The 24,252-nt window shown below is 36.5% G+C and overlaps 1 protein-coding gene across 1 annotated transcript in view; it reads left to right on the top strand.

The window, feature by feature from the left end:
- PARK2 (parkin RBR E3 ubiquitin protein ligase) overlaps nt 1-24,252 on the top strand; it is a gene marked incomplete at its 3' end in the record, with an annotated part of 227,581 nt that overhangs the window by 131,901 nt on the left and 71,428 nt on the right. The window contains exon 4 of the mRNA XM_009873742.1: nt 5,928-6,043. Within this exon, the coding sequence (XP_009872044.1) occupies nt 5,928-6,043 (116 nt within the window). The remainder of the gene's footprint in view (nt 1-5,927; nt 6,044-24,252) is intronic.

Genomic DNA, 24,252 nt, shown 5'->3' with positions numbered 1-24,252 from the left:
TCTTTGCTCACAGAAGAAAGTGGAACAGTCTTTCTATACAACACTTCTATGAGTCCGTCAAAAAATCATTTAAGAACCAATTATCAGTTAGCCAATGTAAGTCAAGCAGTGTTTCTAACCTTTTTTACTTATTTAACTTTAAAAGCAGTGTCTGTTCCACATGTGCACTGTGATGTTTTACAAATTTTGGGGGTTTCCCATAGAGATAGACCTATGGCCTGGAAGGCCACTGCCTGCAATTCTTCTGGGATGTGGGAATCTTAAAGTGTTTCTGCCCTGAATTGAACCCCGTCTTTCCCAGATCCAAGAAGAAATATTTGATTTCACAGCAGTCCTAAAGTGGGTTTCTTTTGATCTGTCCTCAGATACACAAGAATATCTACTTAATATTTCGGCTAGAAAAGAAAATGAAGCATTATCACAGGAGTGTGCCACAATGACATTGAAGTTTTCTCTCATTCAGGGGAATAAATATGATGATGAACCTCCTTTCATCTGTAAGGCTGCTGATAATTAGAAAAATGAAAACTACACCTTTAATGACTATAATACATATTAATAAATGGCTTTGTCTATCAGTCCTAAATAAACACATATGGGTAATTCAAGGGGAAAACACCATAAAGCCTCTACCTTGATCTCTGTATATTAAGGAAAGGGAATAAGAAATGCAAAGGCTGAACTTCATTAGGATTTTTAACTAATTTACATCGCAGAGAATGAGAAGCCCGAGTAAGAAGCCATATTTTCATGTGTATACATTGTATATCAGCTGAGAGGCAGGCTATTTTGGCACTTGTTAGCCAAGAGAGGTGTTTTATCTGACAGTGCAGTAAACGACTCTGGAACATGTGTCAAAAGGGTAAAATTTCTTCCGTGCGTTACTCTGTTTCGGACTCCGGCTACCCATTGATGGTTTGCTTATAACTTGGTCTTTTACTTATGTGGATTACTTGACAACATAGAAGGCAGTTTACTTAGCAGCAGCAGCAGATAGGGGTATGCAAACCCCTGCTTTGAAAAGTCAGAATTTAGAGAGCAATATTTTTGGTAAATACCGAAGGAGATTTTTTTTTTAATATAAATTTGAGCATTTTCTCCTTGAGTTTCATAAAAAGTAGCTAACACTGACCATGCATCTTTGAACCTTTTCTTCCCCCTTGCACTTTTTATGATGTTGTGTGACACAAAAGCGATAACAGGAGTGAAAAATATGACAAAGTATGTAACACCAATGCCTGCTTCCTCCTCTGAATAACAATCTATCAGATACGCTGCCAGGAGGAAGACATTTGTAGTGCTAAATAGAATGTTCACAATTTCATGGGACCTATGCCTTTAGGCAAGAAAACGATCTAAAGGTATTCACTGCAGCAGAAGGTGACCATAAAACTACTCACTTTCAGAACTAAGGAAAGCAGTAAATTTTGTCTCAGATTTCTCAATAATTTATTGATATTCTTATTCATTCTTGAACAGAAATATTTAACAGAGAAAAAAAGATTCATCAGAAATTTTTGAACCAAATTAGAAGACAAGTGCAGAAAGGAGGAATAATGCGATATCTTCTACTTTAAAATGTTTTGTAAGTGTTCAGATAGTATTATAGACTTTTGTCCATCTCTTTTACGTTATTATGTAAGGGTTTCTTATTAGAACCTTGAAATTCTGAAAGTACTGTCTTGTATAGTGTAAGTTAAACATGAAGAGACATTTTGATGTCAAACTTAAGAAGTAACAACTGCTCATATGACTGTGATAAACTGTGGCAAAATGAGAGGATTTGCCCTAAATTGGCTGACTCCAAGGTCTCTAGCCTGTTTGGAGATTAACCATAGACCATAAATGATTTAGATTAAACAATCCAGCAAATTTCCATCCTTAGGCTATCATACACTGGGTGAAAGACTAAATTAAGAAATAGCTGTGTTTACATACCTGATGACATGCCAGGCTGGAGAGTGAGAATTGACTAAACTTTTACCCTTATATTTTGCTCACCAATTTCATTGCTGGAAGCAGATGAGGAGCAACTTGTGCTGATGGGTTATATTTCTTCAGAACTTCATATAATTATGTCCTGGCATAAAAAGTTCGTGCTTGCATCACAAGTGTGTTTCTGGGAAATATGGTAGGTGTGACAAATGCTTGTAGCATGTTTATATACACAAGGTATAAAACCAGGCCACTTTTTTTTTTTTATTTGCAACTGGAGTCTTGTTTGAGATTATGACTTTTAGAAGGCTTCAAACAGTTGAGATCTGTGTTAGTAGGATAAAATAAATAAATGTGGAATTGCAGTCCACACTATGACACGGCTGTCAGGCACTCAGCATACTGGGATTTTTAGACTGCAATCTCTTTCTGTATTTCTGAACTCCTATCACAACACTGTTCTTTCAGTCCTACAGATGTAGACGTGTTGGTTTTATGGAGTTGTGTGTTGTATGTTTTGATAGCTTTTTTTAATTTTGGGTGGTTTTTTTTCAAGCAAGAGTATTTTATAAATGGATTAATTATGCTGTACTGCTAGTGTCGACACATTTGTTAAAAATAACTTTTTTATGCCTTGATCTTGAAGATTTCCTCAGAAGAAATTCTCGAGGGATTCTTTTTCCTATAATTTCAATGAGCACTCTGTTCTGTTTGTATTTAATATTAAGATTTGCTATTTCTTTAATTGCAGTTTACTCAAGCAGGGAGTCTGTCAATGAACAGTTTTGGAGAGTAACAAGTTTTTTTTTGTTATTTCAAATAGTATTTTCACATTCCATAATGTTCTCTATTCAGGAACATCAAAATATATTATAAACATAATTGGTAGAGGAATTTTCTTAAAGCAGTTTTTGAGCGGATAAACAGAAGTATAGAGAAGTAATTTTCCTAATGCTACAGAGAAAGTGTTTTGGGAATGTAGCTTGGTGGGTTTTTTTTTTCCTTTTTTTTTTCCCTTTTTTTTTTTTTCACCCTACTGAGTTGTAGGCAATATTCCATACAACTTAGAGCATGGAATAAGAAATGTATTGCTTTATTTCCCTTCCATCTTCATTAAACAGATTTCATGATGAGAAACTTAGAGTCATTTTCAGGTATTCTCAAAAGCAGTTGGAATTGTGAAACAGGAGCTCTTTAGGAAAAAAAAAAAACAACAACACACTAGGTCTAAAACTATTTCAAGAGTTTCAGAGCTTACTTCCTTTATTACTCTTTATGGTTTTGCTTGTGTCCCAAAGAAAATCTTGTAGTGGGTAAGAAATTTTATGAAAAAATATTTTTTCTTTTGTATGTTGTTTCTTTGCCCCATAGTTCATCTCTTATGGAGTAGTAATTTGTCAGTATTCTCTTAGTTGTGTGCAGAAGTATTGAAGCAAGGAGATATTTTCAAAACTTCTGCATTGAAATAGATCCTTCTTACCATTTAATTTAAAAAAAGCGAAATCAAATGAAAGAGCAAAGAAAACCCGAACTCCAAAACCCATTAGCAAATAATACAAAGATTAAAGGATATGTTTTTAAAGGTTGAAAAGAAATTGAAGTTAAAGACTGTGTAAAGTTTTCATGTGGTCTGGCTAAATGTGTAGTTCCATTGACTCATTGTGGACTGCCGAAATGCTTGAATCTGAGCTGATACCGAAGAGCTGTGTTTAGAGCTGGGTCTTGAGCAACAGGAAAAAAAAAAGGTGGAAAGTCTAAAAATCTCATCTAAGGGTGACTTTAAATGTATTTTCTTGCTTCAGACTACTTCCAGGGCAGAAAGATGATTTAGTTATTAAAAATGTTAGCTCTATGTAAAACTCAATGTAAATATGTACAGGTGACTTTTTCAGCGGTTTTGTTAACAATTACTTGGTTTTAAAAATAGGCTTGCCTTTAAACTATACTCTTAGCCCCTAGTTCTCCTAAACTGCTTCTAACGTGAGTCAGACAATGAGTCCTTAACTTATAGTGGTGTTTGAACACAAATAAAATATTCAATCTACTGCATATATCAGTGCTTCTCTGAGAAGCAGGATTGACTAATCCAGCAGGAAGGTTGTAGTAATACAGCTTCCACCTTTTAGATATTCCTGTGTATTACTGTATTTGTCACATGTAAAAATATGTAATATATCTAAATGATCACCACTGAGAAAAAACAGTAATGGGCAGATGTTTCACAGATGAAGAACTCCCTACTGCAAAGCTAAAGGCAATGAGAAATTAAGAGCTTTTTCTAGACTGATTTTTAATACAGTATTGTAGCAGTGCAAGGCTGTGTAGAGGAGAAGGTGATTTTGGATTAAACAAAACTGATTTCATTCATCCACACTCATTGTATTGTACTCCTATACTAACAAGCCCTAAAATGTGTCCAAATAGTCTAGCTAGGAACTTGGGGTGATGCTAGGATAGGACACCTAGCAATTCCTTTTCATGACTGTTGAGTTGTTTTTAAACGCATGGTTTTGGATATAGAATCATAGAATCATAGAAAATTCAGGTTGGAAAAGACCCTTGGGATCATTGAGTCCAACTATTAACCCTACACTACAAGTTCACCCCTAAACCATATCACCCAACACCACATCTAAACGACACTTGAACACATCCAGGGATGGCGACTCAACCACCTCCCTGGGCAGTCTGTTCCAGTGTCTGACCACTCTTTCTGTGAAGAATTTCTTTCTAATGTCCAGCCTAAACCTGCCCTGTTGTGACTTGCAACCATTGCCCCTGGTTCTGTCCCTAATTATCTGTGAGAAGGGACCAGCACCAACCTCTCTACAATGTCCTTTCAAGTAATTGTAGAGCATGATATGACTCTTGCATTCTGAAGAAGTTGACAGTGATTGTAACTTTTTTTTTCCTTCAGCCTGTCCCACATCCGTGAGTCAATAGGAAACAGAAAATGCTGACGATTTATTTGTTGTTTCTGTTTGTTTTCTTTTTTTTTTTTAGGATATTTTTTCTTGTCTCAGTACCTCGACAACATCTACAATCTTAATATCTTGATGCCATCAACCCTGTCACTCTGCTATGTCTTCTCCTAATTTCTTCCTTGCCTTTATACCCTTACATTCGAATTCACACTTTATTTATACTAGTCTTAATGTTTTCATTGCAAACCTCTACAATTCGATGCTGGAAAAAAGATCTCCTATTCCTATTGCAAAGCGCATGCCTTCAGGCTGCTTTTATGTACATATGCATAGAGTGATTTGGGCATTTAAAACAATCTCTTATAGCAAAACCTTATCAAAGCACAGCATGATTCGTGTGGCTTTCCCTGGGTACAGTGGAAAAGAGAACAAAGCACACAGTTGTGTTAAAAAGTATTATTCTAATGGATGGACTCTAAGAGGCTATATAGAGTGGTACAAACTAAGCAACTTACTTCAGGCACAATATAATATAAAATTGAAAACATAATATGTGTCCCAAGAGAGCTAGAGTTTCCCTTTAATATGATGGTAAAATTGTAGCATATAGATTTCCAATGTCACAAAATCAAAAACACTTTATGAATTTAGTATTGAAATTCTGTTCCAGGTTTAAGGAAATGATGACTTCTGTAATAAAAAAAATGTGGAAATATTAATGCATAGTGACAATGCTTAGTATTCTGCCTTTGACAACTATAATTAGAGGAAGTTAAGATGAAGTAACTTTTTTTCTATGAATCCAGAAAATCATAGAATGTATCACACTGATATCAAATTAGTGCACAAGTAGACATCTTCTTTGCTAGGGAAATCACTGCAGAAAATAGGCATCTAGACTGGTATTTTTTCAAGGAATTCCTTGTAAACCATTCCTAATGATTGTCCTCCTTTTCAGTTGGCAGTGGTGATTTGTCTGATGTCTCAAATGTCAGTTAGCCTAAGATAAAGGGAGGACGTGAGCAGCGGGTATGCAATCTTTTCTTTATCTCTCCTTCAATGTTTCAGGAGTTTTACTTTAAATGTGGAGCACACCCAACCAGTGACAGTGAAACATCGGTGGCTTTGAACCTCGTTACAACAAACAGTCGCGGTATCACATGTATAACATGCACAGATATTAGGTAAGTACAATGAAAAGTGTCAGAGATGCACTGTCTCGGTGCTGTAGAGTACTTATAAATTTCAAAGAGCTTTTTTTCCTCTGCTGGTTTTCCTTTTTAAATCGGTTTCGTTGGGTTTTTTCCTTGATTCTGGTATCCTAGTGGAAAATGGGTCACATTGTCAGGTATGTTTTTCCTCATATGATTGCAGTTTATATTCTTGTACCTTAGTTGAGTTGCAGGTGGAAAGCTGGCTGCTTAAGATGCAACAGCTTCAGGTGCTGAAGATAGTGGATCAGTGTGTAGATCTTTGTTGCTAATCCATATTTAAGAGCCAGTGGAAGAAAACCTGATTTTGAGAGGGACAAACTGTTCCTGCATGGAGCAACTTTTGGGTATTTGTTTTATAAATCAAAGTAAAATTTCTTATGATGCATCTGTTCTCATGTTCTTGTTTACTGCAGTTTTAAATGCTGTAATTCATCTTACCGTATGGTATTTGGGCACATACATTTAAGAATACCATTACTTGCAAATGCGTGAATTAAAAACCGATTGCTCAAGAAAGACAGCTACTGTTGTCTCAGAGAGTCACCTGAAACATTTATCTGCTGATTAGGAGATGCTTTGAGGTGGGACCTCAAAAACAATAACACGATGTTAGCTACTCCAGGTATTGCTATTGATTGGTCTCCATTTGGCAACAGAAAAAAAGAATTTAGAAAAACCTTATAGGATAGCAGGAAGCATGAACCTAGTATAATTATTATTATGTTGTGCTTGCGTGCTACTGCATTGATAGCAGTGGATTGGTTGCTGACGGTATTTGGCTCAAGAAAAGGAGACTACCTTGCAGGCAGTACATGGCGAATTACTTAGCTTGTCCCCAATGGTTAGGTAAGCAGCAGTATTAATCTCTCTCAAAGGATAATATCATTTTTCCTTTTTTTTTTTTCCGAGGAACAAGAGAGGAAAATATCAGCCATAAATATGCTTACTTAGGCTTGCGAACTGGTTATAATTATTTCTACCAAATTTAAAATGTTGACATTTTCCTGAATTGGTAGTACAGGCCTATTCACCTATATTCATGAAGTGCTTTGTGGCAAAATCTGAAAGGAAAGAAAGAGGTAAAACTTAGTTTTCTGGCTTTGCTTAGTTTAACTGCTACTAGAACTAACTATTGGCCTTCTATACTTAAAAGGTTCAGTGGAATTCTTTATTGACATGTCACAAAAGCATATAAGTTCTTACTAATTTAAGACATCAGATAACTATGGGAGACCTGACTTTCAGTATACTCCTAGCTCAGCACAGAATCTGGGAATATTGATTTATGAATAAGCTTATACACTAAAGAGGGAAGGAAGACAATCTTCCTGTTGGCCTCAGGTTCTTTCTAGCTTACAGGACCCCTTCTGAGATGCTGTTAAGTGATCTTAAAGTATTTTATTTCTAAAATTTTGTTGGAGTTCTGTCCAAATACCCCAAGTAGCAGGGTAGGATTTGGGTACCTGAGCATTGGACAAAGCACAAGCAATTCCTAGTTATTTATCCATGATGGGGACAAGAGATTCTTTGAAGTTACTCATAAATAGAATAAATCTTTCAGTCTTCTCTTTATTTTGCATAGCAGATTCAGCTGCCAGTAAATAGTTTTGCCTTCTTTTATGGAGCATAGAAGTACTTCCTAGATAATGAAAGTTCAGTTTAGTTTTATGAATGTCTCACAGATTTTATTTGATCATAGCAAGATCTCTGATGCCTGTGGCATGAGAAGATGATTAGGTGGAAGATATTACAAAACCAGCCTACAGAGCAGTTGTATTCCCTCCAATGCAGTTTTAAAGGTAGCAAATGCATTAATACATTTATGTATTAGTACATCCTAGAGCTGTAGGTTTTCTCTCTTGTTCCTCAAGTGTTGCAGTGAAATGAAGAAGAGGATATTCTGTCCTCTGCCCTGTTTTATTCTTTCTAAGATTTTGTCTGACTTCTGTTCTTCTGCATACCTCTCAATCTCAACCTACTTATGATCAGGTCTCTTATACTGGCCTATGGAACTGCACAATTAGAGGTTGAACAACTGGACAAAATAGAATTTGGATAATTAAATAATTTATCAGTGTTGCACAAAGGTCATTATAAATTGTTGGGCTCCTTATGAAATCTCTGCTCAGTTTTTTGAGTTTGTGATTCTTTTCTCCAGCCAAGTGTTCTTGGAATGCTTGTATAGAAAAATTTCACAAATACTCGTAACCTTTTTACTTTAGTTAAACATTTAGGTTAAACATTTATTTGTGCTGGCAATTACTTTCTAGTACTCCTATACAGCTGAAAAGTGCATCCAGGGCACTATGCAGTTTGTAGTATTTTGTGAAACCTTCTTTCATCATTCTATAGCATTCAGGTGGAGAAGACGAATAATTATTTGACACCTTAACTATTACTTGTACTAGTTTCACTGCAGTAAAATAAAAACCAAGTCTGTCTAGTTTTCAAAATGTGTTTTTCTTTCTTTTTGAAGAAAAAATTTAAACAGAAAAATATGACCACCAGGTACTTAAATATTATTATTCATAGAAAGAAATGCCATTTCTCTGGTTGATTCTGGCTATTTATCATGGACAGTTAGTCCACCACAGGCAGAGAAGTTAAGCTCCAAGATTCTTGGCACGACATATGTATGGTTTTAGCAAAGTTTGCAGAGCTCATTAAAATCATATTTAAAGTAGTAGTGTACTCTATGGTATATAGAAAAAATACAAAGTGAAAGTAACATTTAAGCATATTACCAGTTTTTATTTTCAAGTTTACATTAGGCACACATTTTGTTTGCCTTGGGTTTATAGTTTATGTGAATATTTTGATGCAGCTCTGACCAACAGAGTGAAATATTTCAGAGCCAAATACCCTTGTAGGGTTATGCTAAATCTATAGGCAGTATTCCATGTAGTGTAATGCCTTCCAATGTATGCTGCTTATCTACAGCAGAGTTAGTGTGAATTGGCAGCCCTTATGCATTTATTTTTTTCAGTAGCATTCAAGGTGATGGGTTGCTGTTTTATGTCTTTGAAGAAGCTCTTAATAGGTGGAGCAAATTCCTGAAAGTTGAAACAAATACTAAAACTGTGTAATCCTCAAGGGAAGATCTGCTTTTGTCAACTGTTTCCAGCAGAAATAACATCAAAAGGGGTTAGGAGTACTCCAGGGTACCCATAAATCAGGCTCAGGAATAACAGCAGTGTTAAGCAGTGTAAAAATAAAATGTGCAGAAGTGCGTCACGTCATCTTTAACAAACTAGTAGGGTACAACTCCTAAAGACACCATTTTTTTTTTAGCTTCAGGAGAAGTATTTGCTGGTTGCATTATCAGATTTTTTTTACTTCATAATCTTGGACAAAAAGTTTTGTTTAGACAATGGAATCTTGTAATATGTTGTTCTGTTACTTGAACTTCCTAATACTAGAGTTGGAAGTGAGAGCTTTATTTTGTTAATGGTAAGAATGGTAAGAAGTGCATATGCTAGATGTTCTTCAAGGGTAAGTGCAATTTAAGGTCTTTGTCATAACTCTTTTCAGCCAAATCAATTCAGACTGATCACATTAGACTCCATGGGCAGGAGAGTATTAGAGAAGGTCACTACTCAGAGGGAAAAACTCAAAGTGAATGTGCTATAGGGAGTCCTGTTAGAAATTCTGTAGACAGCTCTCTTCTCCTTCAGTCAATAAAGAATGGATGACTCTGAATGTCGTTAGGGATAACTGTGTGTTAATCTGGTTCTGGTGGGACTACTTTGAGCCTCCTAGGCTTCTCACTAGCTCTTAATCAGCCGTCTTTCTTTTTTTTTTTTTCCCATCGTTTGTTTTTGGTTTTTTTTTTTAAGGAAAAGTACAATTGACAAAATCTGTCCCTCCAGCAGCAGTTAGTGCCATCCCCCTATCACTCCTATTCACTCATTTCCATTATTGTAGAGTAAAGATTGTGAGTCATTAGCTTTATTTTTACGGAACAATATTTTCAAATTTTTAAGGGATGTATTTACTGAGAAGCAAATGATTATATATGTGAATGATTTTCAGTTGTGGATATTACCTGCCAAAAGAAGACCAAATCCCACAGCTTGTTCTGGGGATTAGAACTTCTATAATGTAATATTTTGAGCTTTGATCTCTGTGCTAGTGTTGTTGGTATAGGAGGTCTGCTAAGTTCCTTATTGACCAATTTGTGCCGTCCCATGTTGTGCATTAACATTGTACGTTGCTTTGAAGTAAAATATTTCTTCTGTTACAGTTTAAAAGATTGTTTAGAAACATCTGAAATAACTTGCCTTACCTTTCTTTCTTTTTGTGCATAGCTGGTGTTGATGCAGTCTGGATTTTAAATAAAATGAGAAAGAGTATCAGAGGAGGAATATAGCAGTGAATATGATGAAAAGTATATGAGGCAGCAGATCTGCCATGGCATCCAAAACCTTTAAAATACAAATAATTCCAGAACCTCTAGTTTCATGATGTGAACCAAATGTTATAACTGAAGGGACAAATCTGTAAAATTCAGCTTCTGATAAGAATCAATATCTGAATTATAATCATTTTCAAAATGAAGAAGCTGTCCTACAAATTTGATTTGGGTCACTTTTGCTGTGATTTGAAGGGAGTTTTACCAGGGACCTTCTGTTCCCTTCCAACATCAAAATGCAGAATGTGTCAATTAAAAGACATTGCCCGTGTGAAATTTTTCAGAGCAGTAAATAGCACCTTATTCTAGACTTATAATTGCTGTTTCTCCTTGCCTCTGGAGTACAGGATCCTGAAATAACCCCTGGGGGTGTTACAATTCAAGCAAGTTATTAAATCTGTATTCAGCTCATCTTTTTTAAACTATGTTTTCCCTTTCTGTGACCTGTGTTGGTAAAACATGATCTCTGCTCCAAATCTCTGCCTGTTACATTTGTTGTCTTTATATACCTCGAGTAGTTCAAAGAGGAATGGGAAAAGATTATGTTAAGAATTAAATCTACTTTGTCTAAGTACTATGACCATCAGGGACAATGTCTACAGCTTTCTCTCTTAATGCTCTCGAAATTAACGAGATTTCTTAAGAATCACTTATTTAAAGGAAGAAATTAATCAAATATCAAACTACGAACTGTTGCTAATTGGTGTAAGCTTTTTTTTTTAATTTTTTTCCAGTAAAGTAGTGCATAGAATACTGATTGCTATAGCTGTAACATTTGAGTACTGATATGAGCAAAACAGTACAAAATCTGTTGGCACTTTCGGTATTTTGAAATGTGAACAAAATCTCATAACGCCAGTAAGTGACCTTCATTTCTTTAATGGCACACACTGTGGATTTTAAAAACAGATACTTGTGCCATGGGCTTCTGGAAGTGCATGAAGTTCAGTTGCCTCAACCTTTCTGTTGAATTGTAAGCCCCCGTGTACAGCAGCCCCCGATGGCAGTGACAGGGCAGCATTGCAGTTCTTGCTGTTTTGCCTCTGGTTCTGCATTGCAACTGCATCTCAGCAAGCCTCCAGCTTCTACAGATTTGTGAAGAAAAGAGTAGATTGGTAGAGTTATTCTGCTGTCATACTGAACATGTCCTTTGCTGGCAGGGCACAAGGTCTTTGTGCAACCTCACTTGTGTCCTTTGCTAAACATAAAGCATGAACTTAGTTTCTCTCTATCTGGGAAAACAAAATCTACCTACTTCGCCTTCTTCATGGTTCAGAAGTTTTTCTACCTTAAACCCTTTTTTGCTTGACCTATGTGTTAGTCCACAGTTGAACAGGAAGGACAAGTGGAAAGGAATGTCTTGTCTACCTGCTGATATTTTTGACGCATATTTGTGGATATAAATTTGTATGGCTTTTGGTATGTGGATTTTAAACAGCCACTGCTAAGAATTTTTAAGGCTGTCACAAGTGAATTTTAGTTCTAATTTATTTCAGTAATTTGCATTTCCAGTCTCACATGGGACACAATCCGTCTCATCAATTTTGCTTTTCATTCGAAGTTTGACCTGAAGCCTGCAGATTGCAGAATGTTATCCATAGGCTCTATATTAGATGTTGTATCTTCTCCTGCTATTCTTATTTATGGCATGATTAATAGAGTAAGCTGTTTTTGCAGATTTCTTCACTTATATATTCTAATGCATGTTACAAGACACAACGACTTGATAGTTTAAATGTATTTGGGTGAGTTAATAATTTAAAAACTGAAATGTGTCAGGTATCCAAGTATGCTACATACAAAATCTGGTGGACCTCACTTTCAAAATATTTTGAGACAGCTTAAGTGTGAAAACTTGTATATGAGCAATCCATGAAAAATATTAGCTAATGAATATGTATTTCTGTGACAGCTGTACGTTTAAATATAAAAGTTAGAAATCATTTGCGCTGTCAAAGAAAAGCCGAGCAGCAAATGTTTGTGAAATGTTGTTCAAAGAAACATTTTTGAAACTTTCTTTTTGCAGCTTCAGGTGTTTGTGGCTTTCTGTCTTTTTAAAATTAATTCCTTAACGTGGGAGAGAAATAATTTTCATCTCTGGTTGATTTTGCTCCAGGCAAAGTTAGCAATAGCTGAATATTATCGCCCTCTGATACCAGTATAGGGACCTATGAGAAATGTTATTGGAGGTCACAATCCAGTTGTCTATGGGGAGAGACCCATATTTCAAAGACTCACCGTCATAGTGGATACTAGTTAGCAAGCTTAATAATCTCAGCAGAGGCCTGAGGTTTGATGGGCCAAGGTGAGCAAATTGCAGAGATATGCTCCTTTTCAGGTCTCAACTTGAAGTATTTTGGGAAGCGTTTGTGGAGGAACTTCAGCTGTTGCTATCTGCTGAGCAGCTGGCTGTCTGGCTAATCTTGTACTCCAGTAAACTGAGAGCTGTTGGACCATCGCCTTTTACTGTCTCTGACTTTCTTCTAGAATATTTTAAAAACAGGCAACAAACAAAGAATTTAATGTGAATGTGACAGCTGAAGAAACTGAAAAATAATCAAATACAGTAAGTCTGCCCTTTTAAAAATAATGTCACTGCTTTAATGTTTTTAATGAATTGACATTTAGTGAGTAACACTCAATGTGTCGTTAATGAATCATTGATGGTAGATGTTAGATGTTAGACAAATGTTCTTTGCAAAGTTCAGTACAGAGAAATAGCGTGAAATATTGTGTGAAAATTGTTTTCAAATATAGTTTAGATAAAATTTTGTATTTTTGCTGTGTATATATGCACAAGAATGTGTATATGAACATATGAGTCAATAGCATGTATGAAAAAACTAATATCTTTCAAACTTACATATATAAAGTGAAGATTCTTGTTCTGCTCCCATTTTATTCAGTTATGCAATCTTTTTACTGTATTGAGGCAAATTTGAAATCTTACACATCCCTGAGAGACAGCCCACAGTATCAAATGAGGAGTGTACTTATGTTATCTTTCCAGCTTTCCCAGCTACGACCCCTTCACAGCCACTCTTTAGCTATTTGGGGCAGAACTACTCTGTCCTGATTAACTGAACATCAGCAGAAATAGTAAAGGCAGAAAATTGCATTCATTTTCTGCATAAGTGAGAGAATTTGCCGATGGTAGGAAAAAGTCACGGAAGGTGGTCATAAGGTTATGCAGGGAGAAAATTAGAAGTGTCAAAGCCCAAGCAGGACTTAATCTGGCTACTACCGTAAAAGACAATAAAAAAATGTTTCTATAAATACATTAGCAACAACAGGAGGGCTAAGGAGAATCTCCGTCTTTTATTGGTTGTTGGGGAAAAGGCTGAGGTACTTCCTCAGTTGTCAATAGTAAGATCAGTTGTTCTCCAGGTACCCAGCCCCCCTTAGCTGGGAGACAGGGATGGGAAGCAGAATGAAGCCCCTGTAATCCCAGAGGAAATGGCCAGTGATCTACTACACCACTTAGATGCACTCAAGCCTGTGGGACCGGTTGGGATCCAACCAAGGATACTGAGGGAGCTGGCAGAAGTGCTCACCAAGCCCCTTTGAATCATTTATTTAGTCCTGACTAACTGGGGAGGTCCCAGTGGACAGGAGATTAGCAACTGTGACACCCAGCTACAAGAAGGGCCAGAAGGAAGATTTGGGGAACTAAAGGCCTGTTAGTCTGCCCTTGGTGCTGGATCATCTGCCCTCTGGAGCAGATCATCTTGAGTGTGCTCCCACGACACGAACGGGGGGATTAGGCCTAGTCAGCATGGTTTTAGGAGAAGTGGGTCCTGCTTGACTAACCTAATCTCCTTCTATGAGAAGGAAACCTGCTTAGTGGATGAGGGAGAGACTATGGATTGTATCTACCTGAACCTTAGTAAAGCCTTTGCACCATTTCCCTTGGCATTTTGCTGGAGAAACTGACTGCTCATGGCTTGGATGGGTTTAATGGTGGACCTGGCATTGTTAACTTGATGGTTGGACTCTGATTTTAAAGGTCTTTTCCACTTCAATGACTCCGTGATAAGGCAGTGTCTTGGCTCACTGCTGATTTTTTACTGTTACAGATATTTGTACATATAGGTGGATATGGCTTTTGATACATTGAAGTGTTCTTGAAACAGCCACTGCTAGGACTTTTGAAATGATTGCAATTGAATTTTATTTCTACTGTGAACTGATTTATGTAATGTGCATTTCTAACTTCATATGAGATACAGTTGCTATACCCAATTTCATTTTCCCAATTTCAGTTTTATCCAACTCTCCTTTTTCTCCTGTTATTTTCAGTGTCCTAGAGAGAAAGAATATATGTAGAAATTATTTTAGTTGGTACTAACAAGTATCAGTAAAATTTATGTTAATGTTTGAAAACTTAATTTTTACCCCATTATCATAATTGGTTGTGTAGGAAATAAGTGCATTCTACTAGGACAAAATAAACAGAAAAGTTATAGACAACTTAGTGAACTGAAAAAGATCTGGACAGTGTAGACTATTATTGAAGTAGGAGTCAAATAAAAATAAGTAAATTCCTAAACAGTTCTGTAAAGGGCATGGAAAAAAAGATGAACACTAAATCCATTAAAGCCTACTTTTTGGAAGATGACTTTGTAAGACAATTGTTTAGCATGGAAGAATCAGAGCTATTAAATCCATTTTTGACAGAAAGTCAGAAAGAGCTAGTAATTTGTTAACATTTGCATTGATAATTGAATAATCCTTTTACTCTTCTATGTCTTAGATAAAATCTACAAGAATTAATGTAACTAGCTTCAGATAGAAAAAACAAATATTCTGTGTTTTTAGCTTTATAAGTCTCTATAGAGAAAAAAGTAACATGAACATTTGCATTCCACTAGAGTTCATTTTTTCTAAGTTATTTTTTAGTTATAAAATCATAGCAAGATCATTGGCATCCACTACAGGAGTAATGCCAACCTTTTATTATTGTAATTTAGCAAAAATTGAAAAGTAAAAAAGTGTCAGTGGAAGATGTGGTTGAAATTTACAGCATAGAGAAATAAGTGTAAATGTGAGAGAAAGAATGAAGCAGTCTGGCAGCCAAACCTAAATATACACACAGCAGAACAATTTTAATTTGAGAAAACTTAGCAAAAATTGAAAGTAACTGTTTCAGAAAAAACTATAGGATATAATTTCTGAAATCAAACATATAAGACAGAGAACCTATCTTAGTATACTCTGAACTTTTTTAAATGTTTCTTGACATTTCATAAATTCACCTAATGATCCAATGTGGAACAGTAAGTTGTCCTAGGTAATGCCTTTAAGAGGAATTCAAGTCCTCGACGTAATAGCCGAGTACGGATTATTATCAGATTTTGTGAATGCCTAATTAAAATAAACATTTTAGGAAAATAATTTGATGGCAAGTGTGTACATAATGGTTTTCAATACATGGGGCAAGCTACTAATCCCAAATTCTAGAGTTGTATTTTTTATGTGTATCAAATTCAAGGGCAAATGGGTACAATAGAACAGGGAGGGACTGATAAATATGTTTGGGAAACAATTTCATTTATATATGTGTGAGAGATTGGTACCCTTAATGTTTTATTTCTCTATGTGGTATAGAATAAACTGGCTTAGCAACCTCCTGAGATGACATCAGTGTAAGGAAAATAGTTAACATTTTCTATCAACAGTTATAAACAACTGAGTGTGCAAAGCTCCTTTAGTGCGTTACAGTCTTGTAATCATTCAAAAGCAATTGATGGAACTTTAATGGAATTTACTAGCTAGAAATACTTTTTTTTTCTTAGCACCTCATGATCATTCATAGCTCATTTTTTGTGTGTTTTCAAAGGTTGTCTCTGAAGACAAAACAATTTCTGAAGCCAGTCTCACAAAGATGATGGTTTTTGTTTTCTTGTGTAAATCAGTAGGGTTCTAACTTTCCTAGATCTTCTGTAAATTCTATCTTCCTCCAAATGAACGTATTTGCATGAAGCTTCATTTAGTAAACTTATGTATTTGCTTTAAAACCTACCATTTCTGAAAAATTCAATGACTGGAATAACAGTCTCGTTGTATAAAGATAAATGAAAATATTTAGTGTGAATTGTGATGTGATGAACTAAGTCCATGAGATGGACTGAAATATCAACACAATTTTCTTTCTAAAGGAAAAATCCAGGCAAGGGCAGGCAGGGACTATGAAAATAAATTCAGTCCTCTGGTGGAACTTGAAATATAGATAGAGTCAAGTTCAAATTGTTTATAAATAACTGTTATGAACTTGGTGCAAAAAGATCCTGATTTGCAATGTGGTTTTAAAATGACAAGAAATCAATCATAGGAATTTTCTTTTAAGTTTAGTGAATGTCTGCGACACGTTAAGGGAGCTGCCTGCAGACATTTGAAGACTGATGGAAATGGAGACTGTTAAAGGAATGATCATTTTCCCAGTGCAAGTTCATGGCTGGTAGTGATACTGCACTGGCAAATCAGTGTAGAAACTGTAAAAGAAAAATGGCACCTGTTAAGACATGTCCTTATACTGGTACAAACTCATATGCTAAGTCTTTTATTTTCACTTGAGATATTTATTTTAGATTATTTAAGGATACCTTATATCCATACCCTGAAATACACTAAGCAGTATAAAAAGAAGTACAGTTGTTCAATGAAAGGGTTTACATTTTTTTTAAATAAAGTTTCTCCAATTTCAGTTATACAACTTGCTCTTGCAGAGAAGACTTGTCTTACAGTTGATCTCTGGAGATCAGCTGTGACTGTGGTTGGAAACACTAAGGGAAGAGTCCAGTATTAGTGAATAGTGGTTAAAATAGTGCTGCAAGCATTTATCGCTAGGTAGCAAGAGAAGAGAACAATGATGCCTACTCTGCTGAATACATGAGTTTGCACAATGCAATAGCATTTACACTGAGATTTTAGAGCCTTCACAGAGTTTTAATACAACTGTAAACCTTAAAAAACCCCACTTATCTGAGTCAGTTTCTGTTCTATGTTCCTTTAAATGTATGTACTCCTACATGTTTATTAAACAAAATGGATCTTTGACTTTTTTTCATATATATGATCACAGAATGGTTTGGTCTGGAAGGGGCCTTAAAGATCATCTGGTTCAACACCCCCTGCCGTGGGCAGTAACACCTTTCACTACATCAAGTTACTCATGTATGTATACATATATATTATGTATAAATGTATGCATATATATATAAGTGCATATGTATATGTACTTTTTCTTTGTCTGTCTTCTCTATAAGCAATCTTGAGTTATTTGCAGTGCATTACATTTTCAAACTGTTTTTCTTCCCACTGATTTATTTTGCCTTGCACAGGAGGCAAATCTGCCCGTATTTCTGGTAAAGGTAGGAGACTTTGTAGAGACAGTGCTCTTTTGGTATGCGAATGCCATTTGCATTTTTCAAATTGCAAATTCAGTTTCTCTTTCTTCCTCTTGTTTTGTTTGCAGCAACACAAAGAGCAGTCAATCCCCTTCCCATAAGGTATATTCTCTGTGATCACTAAAGCCAGTATCATACGAACAGCTGCCAAGAAACCCAGGACCAGCCTCTTGAGAGACACTGTGCAGCAAAGCTCATTGAAGTATTCATAGACATTACCTCTGTGAACCTGCCTAAACTGTTCTTGCAGATGTATTGGCAGTGCTGGTGTCAATCTTGAACCATAGTCGTGAGCAAGGCTATGCCTTTGCTTCCTACTGAGCCTCCAAACTAGCTGACTTGTCCTGGATATTCTGACAAAAGAAGCTGTATTTATTCACTTGCAATATATATACCTTAAAAGGAATCAGACCATGTCCCAGTCAGGAAGCGTGTGGTATGGTTTAGTCTGGTTACATAAAGATAGAGCATTTTTAGAGAGTCATTTTTCAGTGCAATGCATCTGTAATTTAATCCTGTATATAAAGTAAAAATATCAAAGTAAAGAGAGAGAAAAAGTGTTTTAAATGCTTCTGTCATTGAGTTTTCAAGAAACAGCTCTTTTTCTGATTTGTAATTCAAATACATCCATAATTTTGGCCAAAATAGTTGTTATAGTTTTGTGGTGGAGTATTTTTTGTGTGCACATCAGCTAAAGTAATTGTATTTTAAAAGACTCATTTTAAAAACAAATAAAATCCTGCTCTAGGTATTAAATCAAACTAATTTTTCTTAAAATATTTTATTTCTTCACCACCTTTCAGAGACAAGTGTGATGGTCCCTAGGAGCAGAGGAAGTTCAAGTAAACATTATAACTCTAATTGCTTGTGGTCTTTATGGCTAGTCCTGCTAATGCTGCTGGATAATCTGGTCCCTACCAGGTCCCAGAGGTGTGAATAGCAAGGTTGTTAAGCTGCTTCTTGGGAGGAACTGATGACCTTCCTAGACCTTGGTCACTTCAGTGGTTATCATCCTGCATCAGAGTCTACTGAAATGTTTTCTCCCCTATGTAGCCCTCCAGTGAAAATTCAGTGATCATTATTAGGAATTACAGGTTGCAGTGATGGTGATAACAGCCATTTAAGGCTCCTTTTTATCAGGAGGATTTCCTCATTTGAATCACTCTTGGGTCCCTAATTAATGTCAAACTAGAATAAATCTCTCCCCTTCTTTCCTTAGCAGCTTAACTATGTGATCTGGGTTTTTTTCAGCTTCTTGCTTTTTTTTTTTTTTTTTTTTTTGGCTGGCAGATTACATTAAACAAAGCCAGGAATGATGTTTAGATTTTTTTTTGTTGTTGTTCTTTGTTTGGTTGGGTTTTTTTCCCCTTGGATATGGTATTTTTTCCACTTCTTTGAGTTAAGCATTATCAGAGTTGTGGAATAATTATATGTCTTATTGGAAGTGTACTTTCAGAAATCTAATTTTAGGACTGTTTGGCCATATATTGATACCTAGTAATTTGTTATGGTTCACTTAGCAAAATGTAAGTCTTCTCAAAGACTTTACGTAACTCTGCTGTCCTGGGATTAGTAGAGAAACAGAACTGCTCCGAGCTGCAATTTTCTCCCTCCTATGATCTCTTTGACAGCCTCTCTTCCTTCTCTCACCTCCTCATCTGATGGAGTAAGAAGCTGCACTGGACAGCAAGGGAGGAGGAGGAGAACAATGCTAAGTCTACTACTACTCTTCTTCCCATCCTGCTGTACTTACCCAGATTTCAATGGAAATGACCCCCTGTGGTGAGTGGATGTGCTTCCTCTCACCTTCAACATTTTATCCTGTCACCAGGAAACCCTGTGATGGATGTGCAGGCACCTTGGACCACTTTCTTTTGACTCTTTAGACTTTGATTTTGCAAAGAATTCTTTGGGTTTGTTCTTTCTTTTTTTGGTTTTGGGGTTTTTTTTTTAATGATGTCAATAGGGATAAGTATTTGCAGGTTTGAACTACGTACTGTGTAACTGCATATGACTTTCACATAAATAGAATTATAATTTTTCCAGAAATAAGTGTCTTCTAGAGATGCACAGCCTGGCTGTCTTGCATTCAGCTGTGACCTTGAGAACTGATTAACAAGATTGTACTCTAAAGGATGCAAGGCTTCACATAAAGCAAGTGAAGCATGTACAGGCCCTTGAGGGGTACTTAATATCTCATAGACTCTAACGGTCATTCCTTCCTTTAATGCTATTAGGTGATTCTGGCTTATGGCAATCTAGTACTTTTCTCTTTATTTAATTTCTGTGCTACAGGTTTTATGAATTATCCTATTACAACCCCTCTTTTGTGTTTTAAAGACAAAGTGCTCTATGTGTCTGGTATGCTTAGCTCCAGCTACACAGATATTTTGGTTTGGTTTATTGGTTTTACAGTGTCATAAGCTTTGGTACTGTAAGGAGATGAAGAGGTACGAAGTCTTATGATTAGCTAAACATGAAAACTAAGTAGTGCTTGTGGAAAGCATGTAGACTGCTCTGAGTACGTAAGAATAAAAGGAAAAACATTCTGCATTCAACTTATTGTCATTTCGTCCATTTTAATGCAATAACATTTAGATGCTGCATCTAATACTGAAAAAAACCTTCAGGAAATATTCTAGGCATTGTTTGTATAGCTTGTGATGAGAATTAGAATACTGCAGAAGTCTGACTTTTTTCAGAGGTGCAAATGAGAAGAAAATCAAGACCACAGTGTGGCTGATTGGTGATACAAGCATTGGAATTTTCTCCCATTTGATGTGCTGCCTGTACGTAAGTCAGGTAACACTTTAATAGGCTTCCTCCCAGTATGAGATGTTAAGATTGGCCTACATAAGCAACAGAATATGTGAACTACTGCTGCTGTCCTCTGAAAAGCCTCAAGTAGTTTCTTGGTCAGAAGAATAATAATTCATTTCTTGTTTCTGAGTTTAGATATTCCATTATGGCTGTGTCAGAAACTGTCTTCAGTTTGCAACAGTGTCAATGCTCAAAAACCCTTGCCTGAGAACCTGGGTCTCTGAATTCAATACCATGAACTTCATAACACTGAAATTTTTATGTTACAGTTTATGCTCTTCTTTCCAATGTTTTATTTAAATAAAATTATTATTGTGTTATTTTTATTATTTTTAAGTAGGCAAATAAATTGTCATCAGTGGCAATCCAGAAAACATTTTTAGAGAGCAACATGGTTCTCTGTTTGATGCTACACTGTCTCAGAATAAAACCAGAAAAAATGCTATTTCTATAGAGAATTTAGATTTTTTAAAGGGAAATTGTAGATATCTGAAATCAGATGGGTGACATTCATGTAACAACTTGACTCATATCAAAGTTTTGAGCCACTGGTATCATCTTTAGCATGGGATGAACTTTTCTGGATATGCACACTTGTCAACTAATCACAAAGACACTGATTGGTTGAGATTGGAAGAGACTTCTGGAGGTTATCTGGTCCAGCCCACCTGCTTGAGCAGTTTCCCTGAATCATTTCCACATACCTTTGGAATAGCTCCAAGAATGGAGATTCCAAAATCTCACTGGGCAACCTTTACCAGTTGCTTGCCTCACCATCACAGTGCCACCAGGACACATTGCTAGCTCTTGTTGAACTTGGTGTCTGCCACAAACCCCACGTCCTTTTCTTCAAAGCTTCTTCTCAGCCCCATCATATACTGGTGCCTGGGGTTTTTCTTCCTCAGGTGCAGGTCTTTCTATTTCCTTTTCCTGAAATCTGAGAGGTTCCTGTTAGCTCATTTTTCCAGGTTATCGAGGTCCCACACAATGGTAATATGACCCTCTGGTGTATCAGTCACTCCTTCCAGTTTTGTATCAGCACATTTGCTGGAGGTATGCTCTGCCCCATCATCCGCATTGTTAATGAAGATGTGGAACAGGACTGGACTCAGTATTGCCCCATGAGGTACACCACCAATCTCTGACTTTCAACTAGACTTGAGGCAACTTATCACCACCCCCTCAGCCTGGCTATTCAGCTGGTTTTCAGTCCACCTCACATTGCCTGCCTGTCCTGCCCACACTTCATCAGCTTCTCTGTGAGAAGCTTTTGAAGACAGTGTTGAAAGCCTAACTGAAGTCAAGGTATGCAGTACCTGCTGAGCTTCTGTTATCTAACAAGCCACAGTTAACTATTTCATGGCAAACTATTTCATTGTGGTCAATGGCTCAATGTCCACATGGAGACCAGTGACAAGCGGTGTTCCTCAGGGGTCTGTTCCGGGTCCAGCGCTGTTCAACATCTTTGTCAGCAACATGGACGATGGCATTGAGTGCACCCTCAGTAATTAATTATGCATCCCATAATGAAAACTAGGACTATGGGGAAGGAGCTCTGTTGTAGGTTTTCTTGTTGAGGTTGGTTCATTTATTTGTTTTAGCCTTTGTCTGTATTAAACCTGGTAAATTAGCTCACAAGTGGGTTGTAATTCCTAGTGTAGGTCTCTGGCTTAATTTACTCTCTTTAACACCTGTGTTATGTGGCAGGCAGTCTGAAATCTAGGTACCAGACTAAGCAGTCAGTTCTCAGTAAGGGAGGTGACTGACTTTTACTGCTGTTTCTTAAGAAATGAATGTTACTGTCCCTAGAAAAAAGAAACCCTTTTTGTACTGGCAAATAGATCAAGTAATTCATCACAAGAGTCTAATACACTGTTTCTGGCAGCTGTCTGCAGTCTTGAAAGTACCATAATATTCTGGCTTGTCTGAAACTCAAGTGAGATCTGATAATCCTTGAAACCAGCACAATACTAGCTGTTCCTAGGGCATAACTCCTAAAGCACCCTTTTCTCTAGGCCATCCTGAAATCCTTCTCCCTCTCTTTTTTTTTTTTTCTTTTGTGTCCCAGTATGGTAGTCTTCAGTCTCCATATTAAAAGTCTTTACTGACTCCTTGATTATCGTATGCTTTGCTTACTGCAACCTTTTCAACTCTCTCCCTCTAGCCCTAAATGTCTAGCTGTTTTTTCTTTATGTTTTATAAATATTCATTATCTTTGTCCAATTACTTCAAAATACTGATATGGTACTGATATGTCAATTTTGAGGATGTGTCAAAAATTAAACACCATCTGATTATGAAGTGATGTTTATTTGTATGGCTGCAGATTTTCTGAGTGTGCTCTTATTAGTTTATTTTTGTTCAAGGTGAGAGTTTTTCCACTTGCAGATTTGTGCATACAGAAGTTTACAGGCATCACTGGTTGTCCCAGCTTCGTTTGATCTGACCATTCGCTGTTTGTTGAATGAATGCTCAGTGCTGCTGCATACATCTGATAAATCAGCATTTATGATGCCTGCTGATTTCATTAGCCAGCGCTGCTTTGTTGTTTCTCTTACGTTCCTACAACTTCTTAAGCGTAGTTCAGAGCCTGTGTGGGCTACAAAAATAGCATGCAAGGCAATATGCCACACAGTAGCAAAGAGACGAATGCTTATGTGAAGGGCATCACGTCTTTTCATAATTCAGTCTGTCCCAGCAAATACTGGCAAAAGCTGTGAAGTGTGCTTTAACATGGTATTGCTAGCAGCTGAAGTTGGAGAGTATGGTACTTGCAACATCTAATGTGAATTTTTATTTAGTGTCGATAGAGTTAGTCATGGACTCTGGGCAAAAGCCTGAGAAATCTACATGTTCTTGTTCACCTCCCTCCCCTCAGCTCTAGTGTGCCATGGTTAGCATTTGAGAAATCTATAATACACTATAAATAACACAACGCAAAATGTTACAAGATGAAAAGCTAGAAGATAGGGGAAACTTTAAGTTTCTTTTCCTTTCAAAAAGAGCAAAGAGCTGTCAAATTTAAGGAATAACAAATACTGCAGAAGGAAAACAGCGTAGGTTCTGGGTTGCATCGCTAAACTGCTTGGAAGAGGTGTGGTTGTCTTACTGTTGTCAGGAATAGTAGAATAATAATATCTTTCGGTCTGGCATGCCAACAGTTATATAACTCTGCAAATGAGTTGCAATATATATATACACACATGCACAAGAGCAAATGGGCTCAGTTGCACCAGGGGAGGTTTAGATTGGGTATTAGGAAAAATTTCTTTAGTGAAAGAGTGGTGAAGCATTGGAACAGGCTGCCCAGGGAACTGGTGGAGTCACCATCCCTAGAGGTGTTCAAAAAACATGTAGACATGGCACTTCAAGATATAGTTTGTTGGTTGTGTTCCATTGATGATTGAACTTGATAATGTTACAGGGCTTTTCCAACTTTCATGATTCTATGGATATAGATATAGAGATATAAATATGAGGAATATACCTTTTATTTATATATTTGTGCATATCTATATTGTGTATGTATATATATGTACATG

Source organism: Apaloderma vittatum, unplaced genomic scaffold (genome assembly GCF_000703405.1).
Source record: "Apaloderma vittatum isolate BGI_N311 unplaced genomic scaffold, ASM70340v1 scaffold6040, whole genome shotgun sequence".
In the NCBI taxonomy this organism is placed as follows: Eukaryota; Metazoa; Chordata; class Aves; order Trogoniformes; family Trogonidae; genus Apaloderma; species Apaloderma vittatum.
This window is presented reverse-complemented; position numbering and strand designations above follow the sequence as displayed.